This window comes from Doryrhamphus excisus, linkage group LG6 (assembly GCF_037039965.1).
Source record: "Doryrhamphus excisus strain RoL-2023G ecotype Guam linkage group LG6, RoL_Dexc_Guam_v1.1, whole genome shotgun sequence".
Classification (NCBI taxonomy): domain Eukaryota; kingdom Metazoa; phylum Chordata; class Actinopteri; order Syngnathiformes; family Syngnathidae; genus Doryrhamphus; species Doryrhamphus excisus.
This window is the reverse complement of record NC_136362.1, coordinates 727,754-753,634: the sequence shown is the minus strand read 5'-3', so window position 1 is coordinate 753,634 and position 25,881 is coordinate 727,754. Positions and strand designations below refer to the sequence as shown.

At 41.2% G+C, this 25,881-nt stretch overlaps 1 protein-coding gene across 2 annotated transcripts in view; it reads right to left on the bottom strand.

Annotated features, from left to right (window-relative positions):
• Nucleotides 1–25,881, bottom strand: part of cntn1a (contactin 1a) — a 51,050-nt gene that overhangs the window by 16,674 nt on the left and 8,495 nt on the right. Inside the window, exons 2-8 of one of the 2 annotated variants that reach the window (XM_078791061.1) lie at nt 11,522–11,648; nt 10,074–10,112; nt 5,050–5,176; nt 3,123–3,304; nt 2,954–3,049; nt 1,492–1,698; nt 79–178 (exon numbers count right to left, since the gene is read on the bottom strand). In XM_078791061.1, coding sequence (XP_078647187.1) covers nt 79–178; nt 1,492–1,698; nt 2,954–3,049; nt 3,123–3,304; nt 5,050–5,176; nt 10,074–10,112; nt 11,522–11,585 — 815 coding nt within the window. In that variant the 5' untranslated portion in view covers nt 11,586–11,648. The remainder of the gene's footprint in view (nt 1–78; nt 179–1,491; nt 1,699–2,953; nt 3,050–3,122; nt 3,305–5,049; nt 5,177–10,073; nt 10,113–11,521; nt 11,649–25,881) is intronic. The other variant, XM_078791062.1, reaches the window with a different exon arrangement.

Sequence of the window (25,881 nt, the reverse complement as noted above, 5' to 3'; positions counted from 1 at the left end):
ATGTATGTTTTGTTCAAAGTTAAGTGCTATGTGGGCTTATCCACTGTCGCTCAACAAGACCAGACGCTGCTCACTTACTTCCCCAAAGCGAAGCATTCCAAAGTGACATTGTGCCCCACCAGAGTCGTCGTGTCTGGGAACTTGACTCTGAGGTCAGCCGGGTACTTCTTGTTGGCGCCTGTGAGGGTGCAAACCACAATTAATTTTATAATTACAATTATAGCCATTTATGCCGAAATGTGAAAATTCATTTGATGTACAAAGTTGTATGAATAACAATTGATGATGTGGTGTGCATGAGAAAAGTGGGAAGGAAAACCGAGCTCGATTTGAACACATGCTCATTTATGAACAAGACGGTAGCAAAAGAACCAATGCTTAAACGGATTAGCTTGCTAATTCTGTAATGGAAGATTCATGTCTCCATATCCATTTATATATATATATATATATATATATATATATATATATATATATATATGGATCGACCGATATGGTTTTTTTCATCACCCTTAGCCAATGGCCGATTTTGGATTTTGCTTGGGCCGATATTTGGTAATGGTAATGGTAATGGTTTTACTTCATTTGAACATGCATCAGATTCCAATTGAATGCATCCCATAATCAGTTCCCAGTTCCACATGTCCAAAAGGAGTAGGAAGAAGCAAAGCTTAAAAAATCCTACCCCTCCATCTGGTACTTTTACAATCACTAACTGTTACATTTGTTCACTTCCTGCTTTCCTAATATAGTTTAACTTTTTTTTTTATTTTTAATTTTTATTTTTTGTCACATACCGAAGTACGGGGTGATATGACCATATAATGACATAATGGGTACCATAGTAACTGTCAATATAGTGATATATAGCAGTTTTACAATCAGTAACTGGTACATTTGTTCACTTCCTGCTTTCCTAATATAGTTTAACTTTTTATTTATTTTTATTTTTATTTTTTGTCACGTACCGAAGTACAAGGTGATATGACCATATAATGACATAATGGGTACCATTATTTGTTCACTTCCTATTTTCCTAATATAGTTTAAGTATTTAAAAGTAAGTGTAGTAAGTGTCAATATAGTGATATATGTAGCACATCATGACTGGTTCAAGACTCTTCATCCTTGTATTTAGCAAACATCAACTGCTTGTATTGTTTCTTGAATTGGCTCATCGTTGTGCATTGTTTGATTCCCTTACTCAATCCATTCCATAGTTTGATTCCACATACTGAAATGCTATGACGACAACGGAAAGCCTCCTAAAAGCGCCTGAATGGATTCATTGCCTTGCATGAATCATAATGTTCACAGGCAGATAGCAGTGATGTGGAATGAGATTGTGAGTTTGGTGAACTTGCTTGTTAGACTTGTCTATTTCATGTTCTGTTGCGTAATTGAATAACTTGGCTTTTGCGACTTATAGTCCGGAAATTGGAGGATTTGGGTGAAAAAGACGAGCAAGTGGGCAGATAACTGGGTACTGACGTTCGCTGTGGGGCACCAGGGGGATGTAGTTGGAGAAGACGCTCTTGGAGATGGAGGCGCTGGATGCGATGCAGGAGTAGTTGCCGCTGTCTGAGGCCTCCACTTTGGAGATGTAAAGGTTGCCCGTTATCTGTGAGACAAAGCGCCTTTTGTCCAGCGGGATGAAGATGGGGAACTCGTTGAGGATCCATCGGAATGACAGGTCGGCTGCACGGACACGAGAAAACACCGTCTGTCAATCATCGGCAAATTTATGCAGATTTATTATTCATTTATCGACCTTTTACATGCAAATGCGATAATTCTGCTAGCTGGGGGGTGGGTTAATAGAGAGATAGATGGATGGAATTATAGCTAGCGATGCTAATGGGGGACTTAGACTAAATCCATTGAGTTGAAATGGTTATGAGATTTAATAGCTTTCTACCGTTTATCCTTACGAGGGTCACGGGGGGTGCTGGAGCCTATCCCAGCTGTCTTAGGGTGAGAGACGGGGTACACCCTGGACTGGTGGCCAGCCAATCACAGGGCACATATAGACAAACAACCATTCACACTCACATTCATACATATGGACAATTTGGAGTCGCTAATTAACCTAGCAACCGGAGTACCCGGAGAAAACCCACGCATACACAGGGAGAACATGCAAACTCCACACCGAGGGTGGAATTGAACCCGGGTCTCCTGTGTGCTAACCACTCGACCGCCGTGCAGCCTTATGTAGAGTAATACCCATGAAAATAGCTAAAATGCTATTATGTTATGCATGTTTAGCGTAACACTAGCATACTAACTGTTAGATAGCCGAGGGTGGGATTGAACCTGGGTCTCCTGGCTGTGAGGTCTGTGTGCTAACCACTCAATCGCCATGCAGCCTTATGTAAGTTAATGTCCATGAAAATAGCTAAAATGCTATGCATGTTAGCATGTCAATGCATTAGCTTGTTAATAACACTAGCATACTAACTGTTAGGTGGCCGAGAGTGGGATTTAACCCGGGTCTCCTGGCTGTGAGGTCTGTGTGCTAACCACTTGACCACCGTGCAGCCTTATGTAAGGTAATACCCATGAAAATAGCTAAAATGTTATGCATGTTAGCATGTCAATAACACTAGCATACTAACTGTTAGATAGCCGTGGGTGGGATTGAACCCGGGTCTCCTCGCTGTGAGGTCTGCGTGCTAACCACTCGACCGCCGTGCAGCCTTATGTAAGGTAATACCCATGAAAATAGCTAAAATGCTAACATTTTTAGCATTAGCATTGTAAGCACGTCAATGCATTAGCTTGTTAATAACACTAGCATACTAACTGTTAGATGGCCGAGGGTGGGATTGAACCCGGGTCTCCTAGCTGCGAGGAGGATCATCGGTGATCGATGCCGATGTCTTGACTGTGCGGCCTACATGCTAACCACTTATCCATCAAGCGGTCGTAATAATATGCCTTCCAAGCTCACCTGGATGATGTGGGGGAGGGGCACAGAGAAGCACCGCCCCTTGGCCTTCTTTAACATGCACAGACTCCCTTTCCTCTGGGGAGAAAAGGTCCAAATCTAAGCAGAAGAAGATGAAAACGATGAGTTTCCTTCTCTGGCAAGACTGCAGAGGCTCCAAAATGGCGCTTACATCCAAACTGGACCCAAGCCTCTCGACTGACCACCGTCCCGTAATTGTTGCTGGCCAAGCAGGAGTACTTCCCCTCGTGTTGGTATTTAACGGGCTCGTTTATGATCAGGTTGCCTTCCGACAAAGCATAATGGTTGTGTTCCACGGTGGTCGGGTCGATTTCTACGCCGTCCAGCATCCACCTGCCGGGAAAAGCCGGACATGAGTGGATTTTAAAAGCATAATAAGGCCGACATGACATAATGGAAGTATGCTAATGTAGTGATGCACCACTGATAAACATACATGGAAATGATGAATATGTGACCCTAGAGGTTATTAATATGAACCAAATGTGGAAACAATCAATTAGCTTTCATTGTTTTATGTATGGATTTCATCATTTATGTCCTTCATGTGTTGATGAGGAGTTCATTTCGTCATTATTTAACCCTTAAATGCATGAGTGACTGGACCCTACACTCTTCCATAAGTGGCTCAAAAATGCCATTTTGCATTTTATTATTATTATTTAATATTATTATTAATATTTAAAATTTAATTACATTTTTAATTTAATAAAAATGAATTTATTAAATTTAATATTATTTAATTATGTTATTTTAGGAATAATCACTTGTATGATATTTAGTATTATATTTAGGACCACACAAGAATGATTTCCTGTTATAAATTAATTTTTCACTTTTTTTACATCTTTGAAAAATAAAATGACCCTGCACAACAATAGAAAATGTGAAGTTAAACATGTGAATGGCATGATATTAAAAACATGTTTTTTTAGGAATACCTAATACTTAAAAATGTTAATTTTTAGATAATTATTTTTTTCATTTTTTTTTAGATAATTAATTTTAAGATATTTCAAGAAAACAACCTGATAATAACACTAGCATACTAACTTCGAGGGTGGGATTGAACTCGGGTCTCCTAGCTGTGAAGTCTGCGCGCTAACCACTCGACCACCGTGCAGCCTTGTGTAAGGTAATACCCATGAAAATAGCTAAAATGCTAACATGTTATGCATGTTTAGCATGTTAATAACACTAGCATACTAACTGTTAGATGGCCGAGGGTGGGACTGAACCCGAGTCTCCTAGCTGTGAGGTCTGCACACTAACCACTCGACCACCGTGCAGCCTTATGTAAGGTAATACCCATGAAAATAGCTAAAATGCTAACATGTTATGCATGTTTAGCACGTCAATGCATTAGCTTGTTAATAACACTAGCATACTAACTGTTAGATAGCCAAGATGTGAGATTGAACCCGGGTCTCCTCCGGGTATTACCTTACATACGGCTGCACGGTGGTGCAGCCGTATGTAAGGTAATACCCATGAAAATAGTTAAAATGCTAACATGTTAGCACTTTTAGCATTAGCATTTTAAGCACGCCAATGCATGAGCTTGTTAATAACACTAGCATACTAACTGTTAGATAGCCGAGATGTGAGATTGAACCCGGGTCTCCTCGCTGTGAGATCTGCGTGCTAACCACTCGACCACCATGCAGCCGTATAAGTATACGTAATACCCATGAAAAATGCTAAAATGCTAACATTTTAGCATTTTTAGCATTAGCATTTTAAGCACGCCAATGCATGAGCTTGTTAATAACACTAGCATACTAACTGTTAGATTTTAATTACAAAGATATTTCAAGAAAACAACCTGACCAGGTCATTTTTGACCCACTTATGCATTTAAGGGTTAAGGGTTCTTTTCTAAGACTAGCATGCTGCTATTCTTTGTAACGTCATCTTGCACCGCAGATGGTCACATGATCCCTGTAAACTCTCAGAGCGCATCAAGGACAAAACAGTCAAGGACTTGGCACATATAAAACAATGAGTTATCGTCGTGGGAACATGAAGGATCAGAGTGTGAATGATGGTGTTGTGTTTACAGGGGGAACATATGTTACTTGTATGCGGCAGGTGGACTGGCTCGTGCACGGCAGCTCATGGTGATTTTGTCCTCGGGCGACTCCTCGGGGTAGATGGTGTCCACCGGCTGCTCCTCAAACACCGGCCCGTAACCTGTGGCTTCATCTGCAGGCGACAACCAAAGCAGGCCCAACAAGGTAAGCAAGAAGAAGAGGAACAATCAGGTTGTGGTGACAAACACGTCAAACCCAACTTTGGGGTTGAACAATAGCGCAACCCCGTGCATGCGTGGGTTTTCTCCGGGTACTCCGCTTTCCTCCCACATTCCAAAAACATGCTAGGTTAATTAGCGACTCCAAATTGTCCATAGGTATGAATGTGAGTGTGAATGGTTGTTTGTCTATATGTGCCCTGTGATTGGCTGGCCACCAGTCCAGGGTGTTAACATGCTAACAGTTAGTATGCTAGTGTTATTAACAAGCTAATGCATTGATGTGCTAAAAATGCTAACATGCATAACATTTTAACTATTTTCATGGGTATTACCTTACATAAGGCTCACAGCTAGGAGATCCGGGTTCAATCCCACCCTCGGCCATCTAACAGTTAGTATGCTAGTGTTATTAATAAGCTAATGCATTGACGTGCTAAACATGCATAACATGTTAGCATTTTAGCTATTTTCATGGGTATTACCTTACATAAGGCTGCACGGTGGTTAGCGCGCAGACCTCACAGCTAGGAGACCCGAGTTCAATCCCACCCTCAGCCATCTCTGTGTGGAGTTTGCATGTTCTCCCCGTGCATGCGTGGGTTTTCTCCGGGTACTCCGGTTTCCTCCCACATTCCAAAAACATGCTAGGTAAATTGGCCACTCCAAATTGTCCATAGGTATGAATGTGAGTGTGAATGGTTGTTTGTCTATATGTGCCCTGTGATTGGCTGGCCACCAGTCCAGGGTGTACCCCGCCTCTCGCCCCAAGACAGCTGGGATAGGCTCCAGCAACCCCCGTGACCCTCATGAGGATAAGCTGTAGAAAATGAATGAATGAATGAAACGAGGAGCCGAATAGAACATTAGCGACCCTCCTCCTCCTGCCGGGAATCAATTATTGGTAGGTAGAATAAGACAGCAGCGATGAGAGCTTCAATTCTTCGTTCCAATACTTCTGCTGCAATGTGGGATATGACAGATGGTGGAGGAGTTTGCTGGTCTCTCCAGGCCTTACCGGCCTCCTGCATGGTCTGTCTCCAACTTGCGTCTAACTCGCCTCTGTCCTCTCTGTAACCCACACAGCCCCCTCATTTGCATATTAATATGCTGGCATATAACACCGCTTTTACAACGTTCATCCTGCTTTACACGGAACTAGTCTGTTAAGAACTATTATTATTATTATTACTATGAATGAATGTTATAGTGTCATAGTTTCATAATGTAGTTGGCATTGATTCTAGTGTGAGACAGTGAAAGATAAAGATGATTAAAAAAGGATGCAGCTGCACACATAATTCTATTTACCGCTGAGCCTCTTTTAATGGACTAACAGATCAGGCATCTCTCTGTTCCCTCTTTTGGGAACACTGAACAAGCGAGGGCTTATTTGGGATACAAAGAGTGAATCTTCTTTGCCTACACTGAAAAAAGTACAGCACATCACTTGTATAACTAGCAATGCACAAATTAGGAGGAAATTGTGTGTGCCAATCACAGCAACTAACTACTATGATCATGTTAGCATGCTAGCAATGCTAACATGCGAATGCCTAGTATGATAGTGGTGTTTAAATATGTCTGCCCAAGAAAATAGCAAAAAGGCTAGTATGTTAATGTTACAATGCTGCTAGGATGCTAACATTAGCATGCTAACACCTAGCATGATAGTGCTTGTGTTTACTAAGTTCATATTCATGAAAGTCTCAAAAAATGCTAGTGTGCTAGCAGCGCTAGCATGCTAATGCTAGCATAATAATGGTGTTTATATATGTATGCTTAAGAAAATAGCAAAACAATTTTAGTATGCTAATGTTAGCATGCTAGTAATGCTAACATGCTGACACCTACATAATAGTGTCTACCAAGGAAAACGGCTAAAAATGCTACCATGCAATACTAGCATGAATATGAACTTAGTAGGCATTTAGCGCTATCATGCTAAGTGTTGCCATAAGTTCTGCTCAGTTCATTCATTCGTTTTCTATCGCTTATCCTCATGGGGGTCGCGGGGGTGCTGGAGCCTATCCCAGCTGTCTTGGGACGAGAGGCGGGGTACACCCTGGACTGGTGGCCAGCCAATCACAGCAACTAACTACTATGATCATGTTAGCATGCTAGCAATGCTAACATGCAAATGTCTAGTATGATAGTGGTGTTTAAATATGTCTGCCCAAGAAAATAGCAATAAAGCTAGTATGCTAATGCTACAATGCTGCTAGGATGTTAACATTAGCATGCTAACACCTAGCATGATAGCGCTTGTGTTTACTAAGTTCATATTCATGAAAGTCTCAAAAAATGCTAGTATGCTCATGTTAGTGTACTAGCAGTGCTAACATGCTAATGCCTAGCATGATAATGGTGTTTATATATGTATGCTCAAGAAAATAGCAAAAAAAGTTAGTATGCTAATGTTAGCATGCTAGTAATGCTGACATGCTGACACCTACATAATAATGTCTATCAATGAAAACGGCTAAAAATGCTACCATGCAATACTAGCATGAATATGAACTTAGTAGACATTTAGCGCTATCATGCTAGGTGCTATTGCTATTTTCTTGAGCAGGCATATATAAGTTCTGCTCAGTTCATTCATTTTCTATCGCTTATCCTCACGAGGGTCGCGGCGGGGCTGGAGCCTATCCCAGCTGTCTTGGGACGAGAGGCGGGGACTCATGTGACCCTGGACTGGTGGCCAGCCAATCACAGCAACTAACTACTATGATCATGTTAGCTTGCTAGCAATGCTAACATGCGAATGCCTAGTATGATAGTGGTGTTTAAATATGTCTGCCCAAGAAAATAGCACTAAAGCTAGCATGCTAATGTTACAATGCTGCTAGGATGTTAACAATTAGTATGCTAACACCTAGCATGATAGCGCTTGTGTTTACTAAGTTCATATTCATGAACGTCTCAAAAATTGCTAGTATGCTCATGTTAGTGCGCTAACATGCTAATGCATAGCATTATAATGGTGTTTATGTATGTATGCTCAAGAAAATAGCAAAAAAATTGGAGCCTATCCCAGCTGTCTTGGGGCGAGAGGCGGGGTACACCCTGGACTGGTCGCCAGCCAATCACAGGGCACATATAGACAAACAACCATTCACACTCACATTCATACCTATGGACAATTTGGAATCGCTAATTAACTTAGCATGTTTTTGGAATGTGGGAGGAAACCGGAGTACCCACGCATGCACGGGGAGAACATGCAAACTCCACACAGGGTGGGATTGAACCCGGGTCTCCTTGCTGTGAGGTCTGCGCGCTAACCACTAACCACCATGCATCCTTATGTAAGGTCATACCCATGAAAATAGCTAAAATGCTAACATGTTAACATTAGCCTGTTAATCACACAAGCATACTAACTGTTAGCATGTTAACACTCTATGTAAGTTTATACTTTTAAAATAGCAACAAAGTAAACATTAATGTTAGCATGCAAGCAATGCTAGCTGTTAGCATGCTAGTGTTGACCTCGCATGGAAACGTTTTTAATGAAAAAGACACCACTTGAACTGATGAACTGTACCAATTGGGAGTATGTTTTTGTATTGGATGAGGAGACGACGTATCGATGGACAGACTTTCATGGTTACAGGTGGGCGTTAGGTGAGAGCAGATGATAAACATCTCACTCGTAGCAAAAGAACGGCGCTCTGCCGTGCGTCTCAGCGGGGGAGACCACCTACACGTCGTTCCAACCTTGTGTGCCGACTTACTGTGTCATCCGCTAAAAATACCACAGAATGTGCAGCATTCCTCACTCACACTAAAACATAAAACATCGGCTCATGCAGACTGCAAAGAAACACGCGGGGTAAATACTTGGTCACAGTAAAAATGAGGACACAAAGCTGCACGAGCTTTGGAAATCTGTTAGAAAATGCAGCAGTGAACTTTGGAAGCACTTGGAGAGACGACTGTAGACTTGGAATCAAACCACCACCTCATTCGGGACGCATATAGCCAGCTTCTTGAAGATGAAGGCTCTAATTTCATGGAACGTGGCAAAGTGGACCACTGTGCGCAGCCAATTAGGTAATTTGGTAAACTGGACTGCGCCGAGATGGCACCAAAAGGGAGGAGTCCACATTTTCAGCTTGGTGCAGCGACAATTTCTGGCGCAGCGCCGCGCACCCACGCCTCCATTCCTCCCACTGGTGAAATTAAATAGTGTTTGCGGTCATTGGTTTTTTTCCACTGAAATGTGCGCAGCACAAGTCTGCCTGTGCGCCTCTCAGCCAATTTACCATTACATAGGCTGCGCTTCGCCTGCGCCCCGAATAGAACAGTTCGCAGCTGGCGAAACAGCCCATTAAAGGCGCGTAGAAAGCCGGCCAGCTGCGAACCGCTATATTCGGGGCGCAGGCGAAGCGCAGCCTGTGTAATGTAAATAGACTGAGAGGCGCACAGTGCAGATACGTCACTAAAACCTCCCAAGCAGACTTGTGCCGCGTACATTTCAGTGGAAAAAAACAATGTCCACAAACACTATTTAATTTTACCAGTGGAAAGGATGGAGGCGTGGGTGCGCGGCGCTGCGCCAGACTGCTCACAAAATTTGCAAAGTGCGCTGCTACACTCCATTGGTCTACACTTGTGTCCTTGACCTTAAACTTGACCTTAAAGAGTCGTCATCTGAAGGCCAAAGCATCATCAAGCTGTCAATCAGCTTGACCATAAATCCCACCCAGCTCTCTTTTCCCCACGATGGTCCAGTGACCGTTATTATATTCTATATTATAGAAATCCGTGCACCCCCGAGGCGCATTTTGACCACCCCAGATCCCTCAGCCACCGCGATGGAACTGAGCAAGTGAGTTCTCTTACCTCCATAGAAGTCAGCTTCCTCCCCAAGCATGGATGTACCTGTAACAGGCAAAGACAACTCTGTTCATTATGGGCTTGCTCAGTAATGCAAGCCCATAGACAGCAGCAGTCTATGGGGCTTGCATTACTGAGCAAGCCCATATTGTTATTCCTTGTGATGTTTAGCTATTATTATATCTTAATCTTCCCATTTTTGTGCACGTAATGCGGCCAAAACCACAAGAAGGACCCCCACACATGTTTCACCGCCGGAATCCTGACGCTCAGTTTTGAGATAAACTTCTCAACTCTCCCTGTGGCTAAATGCTAATTGCTAGCATGTTAGCATTTAAGCTAATTTACTCATGTCTAAAGGCAAATACACACATGGCATGATGTCGGAAGTTTATAGGACAGCCTTGGCACTTTCTAAAATTGAGGCCCTCTTGCTAGGTGCTAGCATGGCATGATGTGGGGACACTATGGGACTGCATCAACCTTTTCGGTACTTGAGGCTGTCTTGCTAGGTGCTAGCACGGTAGCCGTTAAAAAACAATTCACATATTCAATGTTTTTTTGGTTCATGTTGGGGCGGCACGTGATCAAGTGGTTAGCACGCAGACCTCACAGCTAGGAGACCAGGGTTCAATTCCACCCTCGGCCATCTCTGTGTGGAGTTTGCATGTTCTCCCCGTGCATTCGTGGGTTTTCTCCGGGTACTCCGGTTTCCTCCCACATTCCAAAAACATGCTAGGTTAATTGGCAATTCCAAATTGTCCATAGGTATGAATGTGAGTGTGAATGGTTGTTTGTCTATATGTGCCCTGTGATTGGCTGGCCACCAGTCCAGGGTGGACCCCTCCTCTCGCCCAAAGACAGCTGGGATAGGCTCCAGCTCCCCCGCAACCCTCGTGAGGATAAGCAGTGGAAAATGAATGAACCCTAAAACAGCTGGGATAGGCTCCAGCACCTCAACCCTCATGAGGATAAGCGGTAGAAAATGAATGAACCCGAAGACAGCTGGGATAGGCTCCAGCACCCCCGCAACCCTCGTGAGGACAAGCGGTAGAAAATGAATGGACCCTAAGACAGCTGAGATAGGCTCTAGCACCCCCGCAACCTTTGTGAGAACAAGCAGTAGAGAATGAATGAACCCTAAGACAGCTGGGAAATGACGTGGTGTTTTTGAACGCAACTCCTCCCCCGTGACCCTCGTGAGGAAAAGCGGTAGAAAATGAATGAATGTTGTAAATTGTGTCTTAGTCAGTAAGATCCTGAATAAATCATTTTCTTAGGTGGTCTGTCATACGGTTTATCCTGCATCGATGCAAAAAATGAACAACGACTTCAACTAAAATGACTAACTGATTTTTTTCTGAGTCAAGGTCACTTGCAAAGTCAAATAAAAGCCATCCAGAAGCGGCTGAGATTTGGATGTTTGTGAAAAGGCACGTTATCTCGTCACTGACCCGCGGGGCAGCCGGAGAGCAGCAGGAGATGAAGGAGCAGGCTGAGGGGCAGCATCGTCTCCATGGCAACCACAAGCTTCAGCTAGACGCTCAGCTGGTGGAACATTAGCAGGACCGCCTGGTTCTCCTGAAGGAGACACAAGACAAGAAAGGTAAAGACGAGGAAAGGACATTTCATGAAAGATCCATTCAGGCATATTTAAGTATATATATAGTATACTTTGTATATAGTATAGTATATAGTATATATATATATAGGATACTTTGCCAGTGAGCATAAAACGTGGGACATTGAAAGGTGGAAAAACATTTTATTCTCTGATAAGAAAAAATGACTAAAATAATGACTTCCAATGGCTCAAAACGTTCACTTTCAAGAGGCGGCATAAAACTGTCCCTTTGTGATGTCACAGAGGAGCCGAATTCCTTATATGGGCATGGCTGTAAGCCAGATAAGCTCTATGTCCTCCACCAAGCTCTCAACATCCTAAAATCCTAATATCTTAATATCCTAATGTCCTAACATCCTAATATCCTAACAGCCTAACATCCTAGCATCCTTGCATCTTAACATCCTAGCATCCTAACCTCCTAACCTCCTAGCATCCTAGCATCTGAGCATCCTAACATCCTAACACCCTGGCGTCCTGGCATCCTAGCATCCTAACCTCCTAACCTCCTAACCTCCTAGCATCCTAACATCCTAGCATCCTAACCTCCTAGCATCCTAGCATCCTAACATCCGAGCATCCTAGCATCCTAACGTCCTAACATCCTAAACTCCTAACCTCCTAACACCCTTACATCCTAACCTCCTAACATCCTAGCATCCTAACATCCTAACACCCTAACCTCCTAGCATCCTAGCATCCTAACATCCTAACCTCCTAGCATCCTAACATCCTACATCCTAACATCCTAGCATCCTAACATCCTAACCTCCTAGCCTCCTAGCATCCTAACATCCTAACACCCTAGCATCCTAGCATCCTAACATCCTAGCATCCTAGCCTCCTAACCTCCTAGCATCCTAGCATCCTAACATCCTAACCTCCTAACATCCTAATCTCTTAGCCTCCTAGCCTCCTAGCATCCTAGCATCCTAACCTCCTAACATCCTAACCTCCTAACATCCTAACATCCTAGCATCCTAACATCCTAACCTCCTAGCATCCTAGCATCCTAGCATCCGAACACCCTAACACCCTAACATCCTAACACCCTAACACCCTAGCATCCTAACATCCTAACCTCCTAACCTCCTAACCTCCTAACCTCCTAACATCCTAACATCCTAACATCCTAACATCCTAGCATCCTAACATCCTAACATCCTAACATCCTAACATCCTTACATCCTACATCCTAACATCCTAACATCCTTACATCCTAACATCCTTACATCCTAGCATCCTAACATCTTTACATCCTAACATCCTAACATCCTTACATCCTAACATCCTAACATCCTAACATCCTTACATCCTAACATCCTTACATCCTAACATCCTAGCATCCTAGCATCCTAACATCCTAACATCCTAACATCCTAGCATCCTAACATCCTAACATCCTAACATCCTAACATCCTAACATCCTTACATCCTAACATCCTAACATCCTAACATCCTTACATCCTTACATCCTAACATCCTAACATCCTTACATCCTAACACCCTAACATCCTAACACCCTAACATCCTAACATCCTAGCATCCTTACATCCTAACACCCTAACATCCTAACACCCTAACATCCTAACATCCTAGCATCCTAGCATCCTAATCTATGTATATTCTACTGTATTTAAAGCCCAATGCAGTACACTGGAATGTTAATCAGAGGAGCTGACCCCAAAAGGAGAGGTGCTGAAAATGAACATAATGTGAACACAATGACGTCCTGTGTCGTCATGGCAACCACACGCCGTATAAAGACAAGCGTGAAAGTCATTTGACCTCATCGTGTCCATCCATGTGTTGGAGTGCCGCGTGTCCTAGCAACAGTATCCATCCGGGAAAAAAAAAAGGAGCAACAATGCAAATGTTTGATTCCCGTTGCCGTAGCGCCGACAGCCCCTCCTTTGCCCCCCCCCCCTGCCACTTAACAGATTAGGGGAGATGACAAGCGCGTGGCAAGGCGGCCAATCCCGTCTATCGCCTCGGGGCGCTGCTGGTCAGTTGATACATTGGAAGAAGGCAGGCAGCATTTTTCTAATCACGCCCCGTCATCATAAATCCTCAAATATGGCCACGCCCATTAATCACACCAAGGCCACGAGCCTCCATCTTTGGTCAATTTCCGTCGTCAACGGTGTTGGGAGTAAGAACGTTGGAAATAACACAAGATTGTAATCCCTAGCCACTGTGTGCTTTGAATTTGGCGGTTGGCAAATAGGCAAAAAATTACCACTTCCACACAGAAAGGGATAAATTAAATTAAATAAAATTAAATTAAATTAAAACAAACCTTAAACTATATTAGGAAAGCAGGAAGTGAACAAATGTAACAGTTACTGATTGTAAAAGTACCAGATGGAGGGGTTGGATTTAATAAGCTTTGCTTCTTCCTACTCCTTTTGGACATGTGGAACTGGGAACTGATTATGGGATGCATTCAATTGGAATCTGATGCATGTTCAAATGAAATAAAACCATTACCATTACCATTACCATTACCATTACCATTACCATTACCATAGTCAACCACGAAATGAAAACAACACCATATAGTGAAGGCCCAATGTTCGAACGCCGACGTAGCAAGAGACGACTGTACCTCAATCCCCAACACCGGCGACTGTTGAGTTCATAACCCACGCAAAACTAAAACTCAACTCTGAAACCCGATGTCACTTCCTGTCCGTCCCCTCATTTAGCTCCCCAACCGCGAGTCTCCATTAAGATTCCTTATCAACTCTGCAGAAGGGGGGGCACCATTGAAGATGGCTTCAGAGGGGATCAAAAGGAAGACCCTGCCCCCACCCCCACCCTCATTTCTCCAGTGCTACATTCACACATGATCAACATCCACATTCACATCAGACTTAGAATAATCCAGGATGGGGTTAAGGCGAGATTGGTCCTAATCAGACGGAGAAGGAAAGACCACTTTCTGTCTTGGGATGCTTTTTCCAGACGTGGATGACATCAAGATTATCCGAGGTGGGGTCGTGGGGGGCAGCAGCCTGGACTTTCAGTTCCCAGACCAGTAGGGAGACATCATCTCTCCTGTGGTCGTCCACGAGTGTTTAAGTCTGCGTGGTGAATTATTGATGGCAAAAGTATTGATTCCAAAATGAAGCAGAACGCTTACTAGATAAAAAAGAGATAAAAAAGATTTTAAAAAATGAGATAAAATAGATTAAAAAAAGATATATTAAAATGTATATAATATATAAAATGTTATCAAAAAGTCTCATGGATATTAATGGCAAAACAGGACCCCCCCAATGACGATGCAAGGTCAATTACCTTGCAAAGTATCGCCGTATTAAATATGTCTTTCCAGAAACACATGATCTCATATCTTAATGGAGCAGATGCGGCGTGCGGCAATTAAACCCGTTACTCAATGTAATCGAGCCGACGTCTCCCCGCAACCTGTGCCCTCCTCAAACACTTCATCATGCATGAGCGTGATACCATGTGACCCCTGAATGCTCCGTCGCTGTCACAGTATCATAAACACTCATTCTTGCTAAATGTATTTGTGAAAAGTTCATATTTTTGTTGTATTAAAATGAATATCATAATTACGGATGTCCGATATCAGTGTAAAAATGTGATATCGGTCAATATCGGTATCATATTTTTTGATCATCTGATCATGAAAACTGATATTGAAAAAATGCTGTATACACCAAAGTAGATGTGTCATGTTACATACCGTATATCAATATCAGTATCAGCTGATCAGTATCGGAAATTATTTTTGGCAAAAAAAAAGCCAAAATCAGACATCCCTAATCATGATAGATTCATTCATTCATTTTCTTGGACTGGTGGCCAGCCAATCACAGGGCACATATAGACAAACAACCATTCACACTCACATTCATACCTATGGACAATTTGGAGTCGCTAATTAACCTAGCATGTTTTTTTTTTTTGGAATGTGGGAGGAACCCGGAGAAAACCACGCATGCACGGGGAGAACATGCAAACTGAGGGTGGAATTGAACCCTGGTCTCCTAGCTGTGAGGTCTGCGCGCTAACCACTCGACCACCGTGCAGCCTCATGAGAGATTATTATTTATTAACACAATTATCATTATTAGAATTATACAATAGATTTATACTGAAATTTGTGCTTAATAGAAAGTGAAAATGATCATAATCAAATTTGTCACAATATTTGCGATGTAGCCAAAAAACGGTTTCATAGTGGTGTGTCAGTCATGAACGAACGGGTCAAAAGAACTAGTTCTTTTTTGTGAACAGAATGAACAAGGTCACCGCCCCTAAAATACCCGTTCAGTCCGTTCAGTTGCAAATGCTTTTTTTTTTTGATTGGCTGGAGAGTCAGTTCTTATCCTATCGTCGCGCCTCGCTCTGTGGGTGGGTGGGGTTTGCTGACTGAAAGACCGAGACCGGGAGATTGACCGACACTCGTTGGTCGTTCATTCATGACCGACAGTTGAGTCGGAACGAACGTGAACATGAGTGAACGGACTGACTCGTCATGGCTGACCGGGTCTACACACAGGGGAAGATCACAGGCTAACGACCTATTGACAGAAACTACCGAAACGAACGGATCTTTTTACTGAATGAACCAGAATGATTCGGTTCACTGAAATGAACGGTTTTGAATTACAAATCTAAGTGAATTATAATTGTCGGATGTTGGCTAATGTTTACGTTTTTGAGTTTCTGACACAATGAACACATGTTTCAGGTTTGAAACAATGTGAAGACTAAGGTACATACATTTAGAGTAGTTGCTGAGGAACTGTTGGTGAACTAATGACTAAGGCAGGTACATTTAGAGTAGTTACTGAGGAACTGTTGGTGAACTAATGACTAAGGCAGGTACATTTAGAGTAGTTACTGAGGAACTGTTGGTGAACTAATGAGCTTGCTACATACATTTAGAGAATTTACAGAGGAACTGTTGGTGAACTAATGACTAAGGCAGGTATGTACATTTAGAGTAGTTACTGAGGAACTGTTGGTGAACTAATGACTAAGGTACATACATTTAGAGTAGTTGCTGAGGAACTGTTGGTGAACTAATGACTGAGGTACATACATTTAGAGTAGTTACTGAGGAACTGTTGGTGAACTAAAGACTGAGGTACATACATTTAGAGTAGTTACTAGGGAACTGGTGATGAACTAATGAGCTTGCTACATACATTAGAGTAGTTATAGAGGAACTGTTGGTGAACTAATGACTAAGATACATACATTTAGAGTAGTTACTGAGGAACTGCTGATGAACTAATGACCAAGGTACATACATTTAGAGTAGTTACTGAGGAAGTGGTGATGAACTAATGAGCTTGCTACATACATTTAGAGTAGTTACAGAGGAACTGTTGGTGAACTAATGACTAAGGTAGGTACATTTAGAGTACTTACTGAGAAACTGTTGGTGAACTAACGACTAAGGTACATACATTTAGAGTAGTTACTGAGGACCTGGTGATGAACTAATGACTAAGGCAGGTACATTTAGAGTAGTTACTGAGAAACTGTTGGTGAACTAACGACTAAGGTACATACATTTAGAGTAGTTACTGAGGAACTGGTGATGAACTAATTACTAAGGTACATACCTTTAGAGTAGTTACTGAGGTACTGGTGATAATAATGACCTTTGTACTTGTATATCGTGGAAATTAACGTGATAGGGCCTGGATTACTATACGCTAGTTCTTATTAGAAAAATATATTTATGATGTGTTCAAGGACACCTTATAAAAACATTATAATTGAAGCACAAAGAATGTAGAATATGTACATATGCTGTACATTTAACCTATATTATTAGCATATGTATTAATTATTACCCCACAAAAAAAGCCAAAACGTATACATTGTCCGACTTATACATTTCAATAATTAGCCATTGGGCCAAAATGAGTGAATTTTCCGGGTTGCCCGTGGCCAATGGAGGTCTTGCTTACCTTACCAGTGCAGGGCTCCTTCGCCCGCGGCTACAAAAGCGAGATGAGCTACTTAGCAGCACGTCCCCCCCCCCGGGCCCCACCCGCCCATTCCCACCCTGCCAAGTGTCCTAAATACTGCACTCCATTGTCTGCCACTGTAAGATGAGCAATGCCCCTGGATGGATGGACGGATGGATGGATGGATGGATGTTCATCTAGGAGGAGGTAGAAATAAAAGGATAATTCCCAGAGAGGAACAGGGAGCCATGCAAATGGCAACTGAAGACGCCTCCCACAGTCAGGGGTCTTTTCTCCTCCTTGTCCGTGGCCAGGCTGCTGTTTAATCTTTTAAGCCCCCTCTCTTCCCCTCTGACACACACACACACACGTCGTCATAAGACATACCCCCCCCCAGCTTCTTATACACACGTAAGCCAAGAAGTGGTCCAGACACAGAATCAGCATTTTCTACTTTTGTCAATGTTCATGGAGTTTTTAGTGTTGACATTGAGTGTAACCACCATGAATTCCAGACTAATTTATGGCTAAAAGAACTACAGAACTACAGTTCCCATCATGCTTCCAGGGCAGATTCAGGAAGTGGGGTATAATGTATTAAAATAAAATAAAATAAAATAAAATAAAATAAAATAAAATAAAATAAAATAAAATAAAATAAAATAAAATAAAATAAAATAAAATAAAATAAAATAAAATAAAATAAAATAAAATAAAATTAAATTAAATTAATGAATAATAAGTCAAGTAGAAAGGCAGGAAGTGAACAAATGTAACAGTTAGTGATTGTAAAAGTACCAGATGGAGGGGTAGGATTTAATAAGCTTTGCTTCTTCCTACTCCTTTTGGACATGTGGAACTGGGAACTGATTATGGGATGCACTCAATTGGAATCTGATGCATGTTCAAATGAAATACAACCATTACCATTACAATTACCATTACCATTACCATGCTTTGAGGGAAGATTCATGTATTCTCAGGGCATTGAATGGATGGGAACTGGACTGTTCAGGTCGTCTGGACAGGGCAAAGACCGCGAGCTACAAATGGCCCCCGGGCCGCACTTTGGACACCTCTGCATTATGTCCTAAATGTTGTTTTTTTATTTGTTCATCAGATTGATTTCCCGATTGCCCACCTGCTCAACATGATTGAATGAGTGTGTGTGTTCTCATTCCTCTAAGAGGATGATGTGTACTCCTTCCTGATCCTATCCAGCGGTAGAAAATGAAAATTAAATTAAATTAAATTAAATTAAATTAAATTAAATTAAATTAAATTAAATTAAATTAAATTAAATTAAATTAAATTAAATTAAATTAAATTAAATGTTTTGGGGGGGTACCATAGTAAGTGTCAATATAGTGATATATATTGCACATCATGACTGGTTCAAGACTCTTCATCCTTTTATTTAGCAAACATCAACTGCTTGTATTGTTTCTTGAATTGGCTCATCGTTGTGCATTGTTTGATTTCCTTACTCAATCCATTCCATAGTTTGATTCCACATACTGAAATGCTATGGCTTTTTAACGCCACCTTTCCAATGTTACTTGGTGGTCTGGAAGAGTCGGAAGAGCCAGCAGTAAGTAAGAGTTTATTAGTGTCCGAACTGTCTACAGGAAGCGGGTTAATAGCCGTTTCCCACCACAATTAGTGGCCACTTTGACCCATGCTGTAGACAAGCTAACGCTAAGATGCTAAAGCTACTTTCCACTGAGAGACGTCTTGAAGTAACCTCTTCTCTTGGGAAATTTGGGACTGTCCAGTCTCTACTTCTGGATCGGATTTCGGGATCCAACAAAAACAGCTGGATGTTAAAAGCCGACATTTTAAAAAGATACATCACAGTTTATTATCAAGTCCTAAACTGTTTATCAACTCCTATAAATTAAATTAAATTAAATTAAATTAAATTAAATTAAATTAAATTAAATTAAATTAAATTAAATTAAATTAAATTAAATTAAATTAAATTAAATTAAATTAAATTAAATTAAATTGGTAGGAAGTGAACAAATGTGGTGGGCAGTGGTTGGGATACATTAAAACAAACCGTTTTCGCACCAAATCCAAAGAAATACAGCGGAATAGGTGCAGATTCTGGAAGAACTATGGTGGTGATGATGACGAGAGGATTGAGAAAAAGAAGGCTTTGCAACGTACGATGCACATACCTATATTCACCATTCCTAATGTTTACAGTGCTGTTGAGTGCTTACATAATTGAATCAAGGCATTAGAGCATTTGGAATAGAAGCTAACTGGAGAAGATAGCGCTGATTACTGTGTGTATTATTTAGCACAGCAAGCTAATGTTAGTCCAAAACACAAAAAATTCTGATGTACTTATAAAAGCTGAGACATTGTTGACATGTTAGGCCCTCATACGGCGCATTTAGGCTAATATAAGGACAATAGGTCCTCATATATATGGTGTATTTAGGCTAATGTATGGCGTATTTAGGCTAATATATGGCATATTTAGGCTAATATAAGGACAAGAGTCAATCTTAGAATGGAGGATGAGTCTTTGCAAACAGAATAGCATGCAGCAGAACGTCCAGGCTAAAATCATCATCACTCCACTCTTTCAACACCATTTCACTCTCCCCCCCCCAAATTAATTTGCTAAATTTGTCATTTGGTGCGACCCACTAATCTAAAAAGCCCTCCCAGCAAAGAAAGCTGCCTTTTATATATTTGTATATTCCTCCCACATTCACAACGATGGCATCAACAATTCATGAATATGAACCAAAACACAAAAACACAGCACAGGTTCGGTAGCTGTCTGGAAGTTCTCGGGACTGTGACCAATCACAGCGGAGGCATGCCGCAAGAAGGGCCGGGGGTGGAGTAAATTAAACAGACAATTTGAGGGGTCAAGACAGGAAATCTATGGAAACACTTCAGAAAGAGGTGCAGATTCTGGAAGCTCTAGAAAGCTTATTGTGTATAGCTGCTCTATAGGAGCCTACATTTCAATACAAAGGGCCCAAAATGAGCATAATGGCTTCCCTTTAAACAAACAGGTGATCTATGCTATGTTTGTTTACATCATGTCACACAGGAAACACAAAGTAAACATCTGATTGATGACAACATTTCACAATGAAGACTCCATCTTCTTTTTTCCATAAATCCATAACGGATGCTCTGACTGAAGAGATCCACCTCCTAATGGCTGGGATGGAGCTATATCGATCCCTGCTGGAGTCAACAAGGTAAACATAATCAGCTCTGGAGTTGTAGTGCATTTCCTGCACCTGACCCCCCCCCCCCCCCCAGCCCATCCCATCCCATCCAACAGAATATCCACATAAATGATTCCCATCATTTTCTATATTTCTGTATCCTGTATGTATTTTCTTTATTATGCCTATGACCTCGACACATACATTTAGAGTAGTTACTGGGGAACTGATGATGAACTAATGACTAAGGTACATACATTTAGAGTAGTTACTGGGGAACTGGTGGTGAACTAATGTCTAAGGTACATACATTTAGAGTAGTTACAGAGGAACTGGTGATGGACTAATGGCTAAGGTACATATATTTAGAGTAGTTACAGAGGAACTGTTGGTGAACTAATGACTAAGGTACATACATTTAGAGTAGTTACTGAGGAACTGGTGATGAACTAATGTCTAAGGTACATAAATTTAGAGTAGTTACTGAGGAACTGGTGATGGACTAATTACTAAGGTACATACATTTAGAGTAGTTACAGAGGAACTGGTGATGGACTAATGACTAAGGTACATATATTTAGAGTAGTTACAGAGGAACTGATGGTGAACTAATGACTAAGGTACATACATTTAGAGTAGTTACTGAGGAACTGGTGATGGACTAATTACTAAGGTACATACATTTAGAGTAGTTACAGAGGAACTGGTGATGGACTAATGACTAAGGTACATACATTTAGAGTAGTTACAGAGGAACTGGTGATGGACTAATGACTAAGGTACATATATTTAGAGTAGTTACAGAGGAACTGATGGTGAACTAATGACTAAGGTACATACATTTAGAGTAGTTACTGAGGAACTGGTGATGGACTAATTACTAAGGTACATACATTTAGAGTAGTTACAGAGGAACTGGTGATGGACTAATGACTAAGGTACATACATTTAGAGTAGTTACAGAGGAACTGTTGGTGAACTAATGACTAAGGTACATACATTTAGAGCAGTTACTGGGGAACTGGTGATGAACTAATGACGAAGGTACATACATTTAGAGTAGTTACTGAGGAACTGGTGATGGACTAATTACTACGGCACATACATTTAGAGTAGTTACAGAGGAACTGGTGATGGACTAATTACCAAGGTACATACATTTAGAGTAGTTACAGAGGAACTGTTGATGGATGAATGAGTTTACTACATACATTTAGAGTAGTTACTGAGGAACTGTTGGTGAAGTAATGACTAGGGTACATACATTTTGAGTAGTTACTGAGGAACTGTCGGTGAACAAATGACTAAGGCACATACATTTAGAGTAGTTACTGAGGAACTGGTGATGAACTAATGACTAAGGTACATACATTTAGAGTAGTTACTGAGGAACTGGTGATGAACTAATGAGCTTGCTACATACATTTAGAGTAGTTACAGAGGAACTGTTGGTGAATTAATGACTAAGGCACATACATTTAGAGTAGTTACTGAGGAACTGTCGGTGAACAAATGACTAAGGTACATACATTTAGAGTAGTTACTGAGGAACTGGTGATGAACTAATGACTAAGGTACATACATTTAGAGTAGTTACTGAGGAACTGGTGATGGACTAATTACTAAGGTACATACATTTAGAGTAGTTACCGAGCAACTGATGATGAACTAATGACCTTGGTACATACATTTAGAGTAGTTACAGAGGAACTGTTGGTGAATTAATGACTAAGGCACATACATTTAGAGTAGTTACTGAGGAACTGTCGGTGAACAAATGACTAAGGTACATACATTTAGAGTAGTTACTGAGGAACTGGTGATGAACTAATGACTAAGGTACATACATTTAGAGTAGTTACTGAGGAACTGGTGATGGACTAATTACTAAGGTACATACATTTAGAGTAGTTACCGAGCAACTGATGATGAACTAATGACCTTGGTACATACATTTAGAGTAGTTACAGAGGAACTGATGATGAACCAAAGTTACAGTGTGTACGTCCAAGTGAAATGCTAAAGTGCTAACCAATGCTGGAAGATACAGATCGTTGCAGACACACATGGAGTATTCCCAGGAGGGATTGTGATAAAACTGCATCTAAAGTGTGTAAATAGTAGAGTATAGTATAGTAGTAGTGGAATACTCCAATAAATGACACGTGAGTACAGTCTAATGCAAACTGACCAGCTTGAAGTAAATACCTTCAGAAGCTATAAAGAAATCACATATGCATGCGTTAAGGCTCATTCGAGTGTAGTCAAGGCATGCATGCCCCCCCAACCCCCCCCCCCCCCCCCCGGACTTGGACCAGGTCTTCATCCTGCATGTAGGTCAGCTGTGGCATTCAAGGCACTGAACACTGCTGCTCTTTTTAGGACGGGACTGAACTCAGTGGCTTGTGGCCTGCAGCATCGGTGCACAGCAACAATGTTGGCAACAAAAGACCAAAACGTTGTTGCTCTCTTTAAAAAAAAAGAAAAAGAAGTTGGGGCCTCGGTTTGGTTGGGGGGGGGGGGGGGGGGGGGGGGGTCAGCACGGATGTTGCTTTCATTCCCTTAGTGCATCTTGCAGGGTGTCATTAAATAGGCCAATGTTCACGCCTGCTGAGCATACAATGTATAGGAAGGAGGAGAAAGCAAATATGAAGAAATATGAAAAAATAGGCATCGTGTAAAATATTATTATTATTAGAAACTGAAAATACACCCAAAATGAGCATCATTACCCTATTAAATGGTTCAAACCACTGATTTGTAGGCCAGGTGTGAATAATACATAAATCTAAATTTAACACAAAATTAGCAAAAATGCAACAATAAAAAAAATCAGCAGTAATTTTTATAGAATAAGTCTAAATATTAAGCAAAAAAAGTTAGTAAAATTAGTAAAAAAAAATTACACTAAAATTAGTAAAATAAACAATAAGAATATTTTCATATAATTTTAAAAATAATATATAATATAATAATAAAAATAAGGTTTTCATATAATAACGAATGATATATTTGTGGGATTTTAAATCAATGACGTGGGTTACCTTCCGAGACCACACTTCCAAACCCTCCTGCTAGCTTAGATGTTGACCTTGCCTCTAATTTCAGATCAACATTTGCAACAAAAGTGACTGTATGTGGCTGGGTGATTTATCGATATTTTTCTAAATACCCATAAGTAAGTGTGCAACTATGGATGTCCATCTTATTACGTTTGTAGCTTGCCGCTAGCGCCATTGTTTACACTCGGGAGCTCGCTAACGTGCTAACGGCGCTAACGGTGCTAATCCAGCATGATTGGATTGAAGATTATATTATATTATAATTATATTATTATATATTATATTATATATATTTAAAAAATAATTTTAAATTTAATATAATATTGTATTGTATGATATTATATTATATTATGGTTAAGATTTTTCTAGTATAATATTGTTTACATTTTAATAAAACTTTGCACACATATATGGCTTCGACTTTTGTCTAAATTCAGTTAATGGAAAATATCGAGATATACATATATCGTATATCGATATTCTAGTATAGAGGGGGAGGAGCCACCTAGTGTGGCCCAGCTGGGTGCACTATATTCGGGCACACGCTCCGAGCAGCCCCTTGTGACGCCATACGGAGCATTTGGTCCAATACCCTTCCTGTTAAAGTGAATGATTGTTTACAAGTAAACATGCTATGATCTTGCTCATGAATAAGTCATTAAATAAGGGAGGAGCCGTAACTGACAGGAAGCTTTTAACCGACGCAGATTTGTCTAGCAGACATTTCTGTGGCACAACTTTAAGCCGTTTAAAAGGCTCCGATGCGTGCAGCAGCCATATGCAAATTCACGCCTGAGCTTCCACACTCATTGTATGAAATCAATACGTAGAATTATCAAACATATTACCTTTATTTTCATTCATTTCTAGCATAAAAAGATATGAGATATGACATATGGTCATAGTTTGCCCTTCATTCTGTCTTGAATCCAGCACTCGGTGCCAGTGTATGTTCCTCATGAATAATCCATCTGCAGTCACTACACTGTAACACTGACACATTTCCAAGGACAACACGACCCCCCCATCCCCCTACAATCCACCCCCCCCGACACACACACAAGCTAGACACTTTAATGTAATACTCATCTGCTGGATATCACTAACTTATTAACTGAAATACCAAAGCGAGCTATCGTTAGCAAGCAGCTCATCATCAAAGATCCTCTATTTGACAGGATCGCTACACTGTTTTTAACTATTTACAGCAAAAACACAAGTCAAAGAACCTCCATGTAAACAGAGCGCTACTTCAGAAATGCCAATCAAAGATCTTCAACATACAGTAACAGGACCACTTTGCTGTTTTAAAGCGGCAAGGGTAAAACTTCCAGTCAAAGATCCTCTATACAAGAAGATTCCTCTGCTACTATTGACTATTGACTACATGACAAAAGAGCAAAAACCCAAGTCAAGATCTTCATTACCACAGCACTCAGTTCCGGAAACACGAGTCAAAGATCCTCTATTTAGGAGGATTGATCTGTCTTGATTTGTTTGGCAAAAACACGATTCAAAGATCCTCAATGCGACAGGAACATTCACCTACTTTAAAAATTCCAGTCAAAGATCCTGTATGTGACAGAAGTGCTCGGCTGTTTTTAAGGATGTAGTCCAGTCAGAGATGGTCTAATCGACAGGAGGTATTGGCTTGGATGCAAAGTGTATGTAGGGTTTGTTCTTCTTTTCTTATTAGCGTTAGCCTGCTAGCTTCCCCCAAAACACGATCAATAAGCAAGAACACAATAGGAGGTCTGACCGGGGGGGTCGGGGGGGTTGCCAATGTGCTGTTGCTAAGTAAAAGTGTGCCCGGTGATGTCCGCAGCATGAATTAGCAACAAAAGCTCCACACCGAGAGCCAGGAGAGCAAAAGGAACGGCGACTGATGAATAATTCGTCCACGGTCCGTCCATCCCGGCGTTTGTCGCTAAACGACGACACCGCAAATGGTACAATCACTTC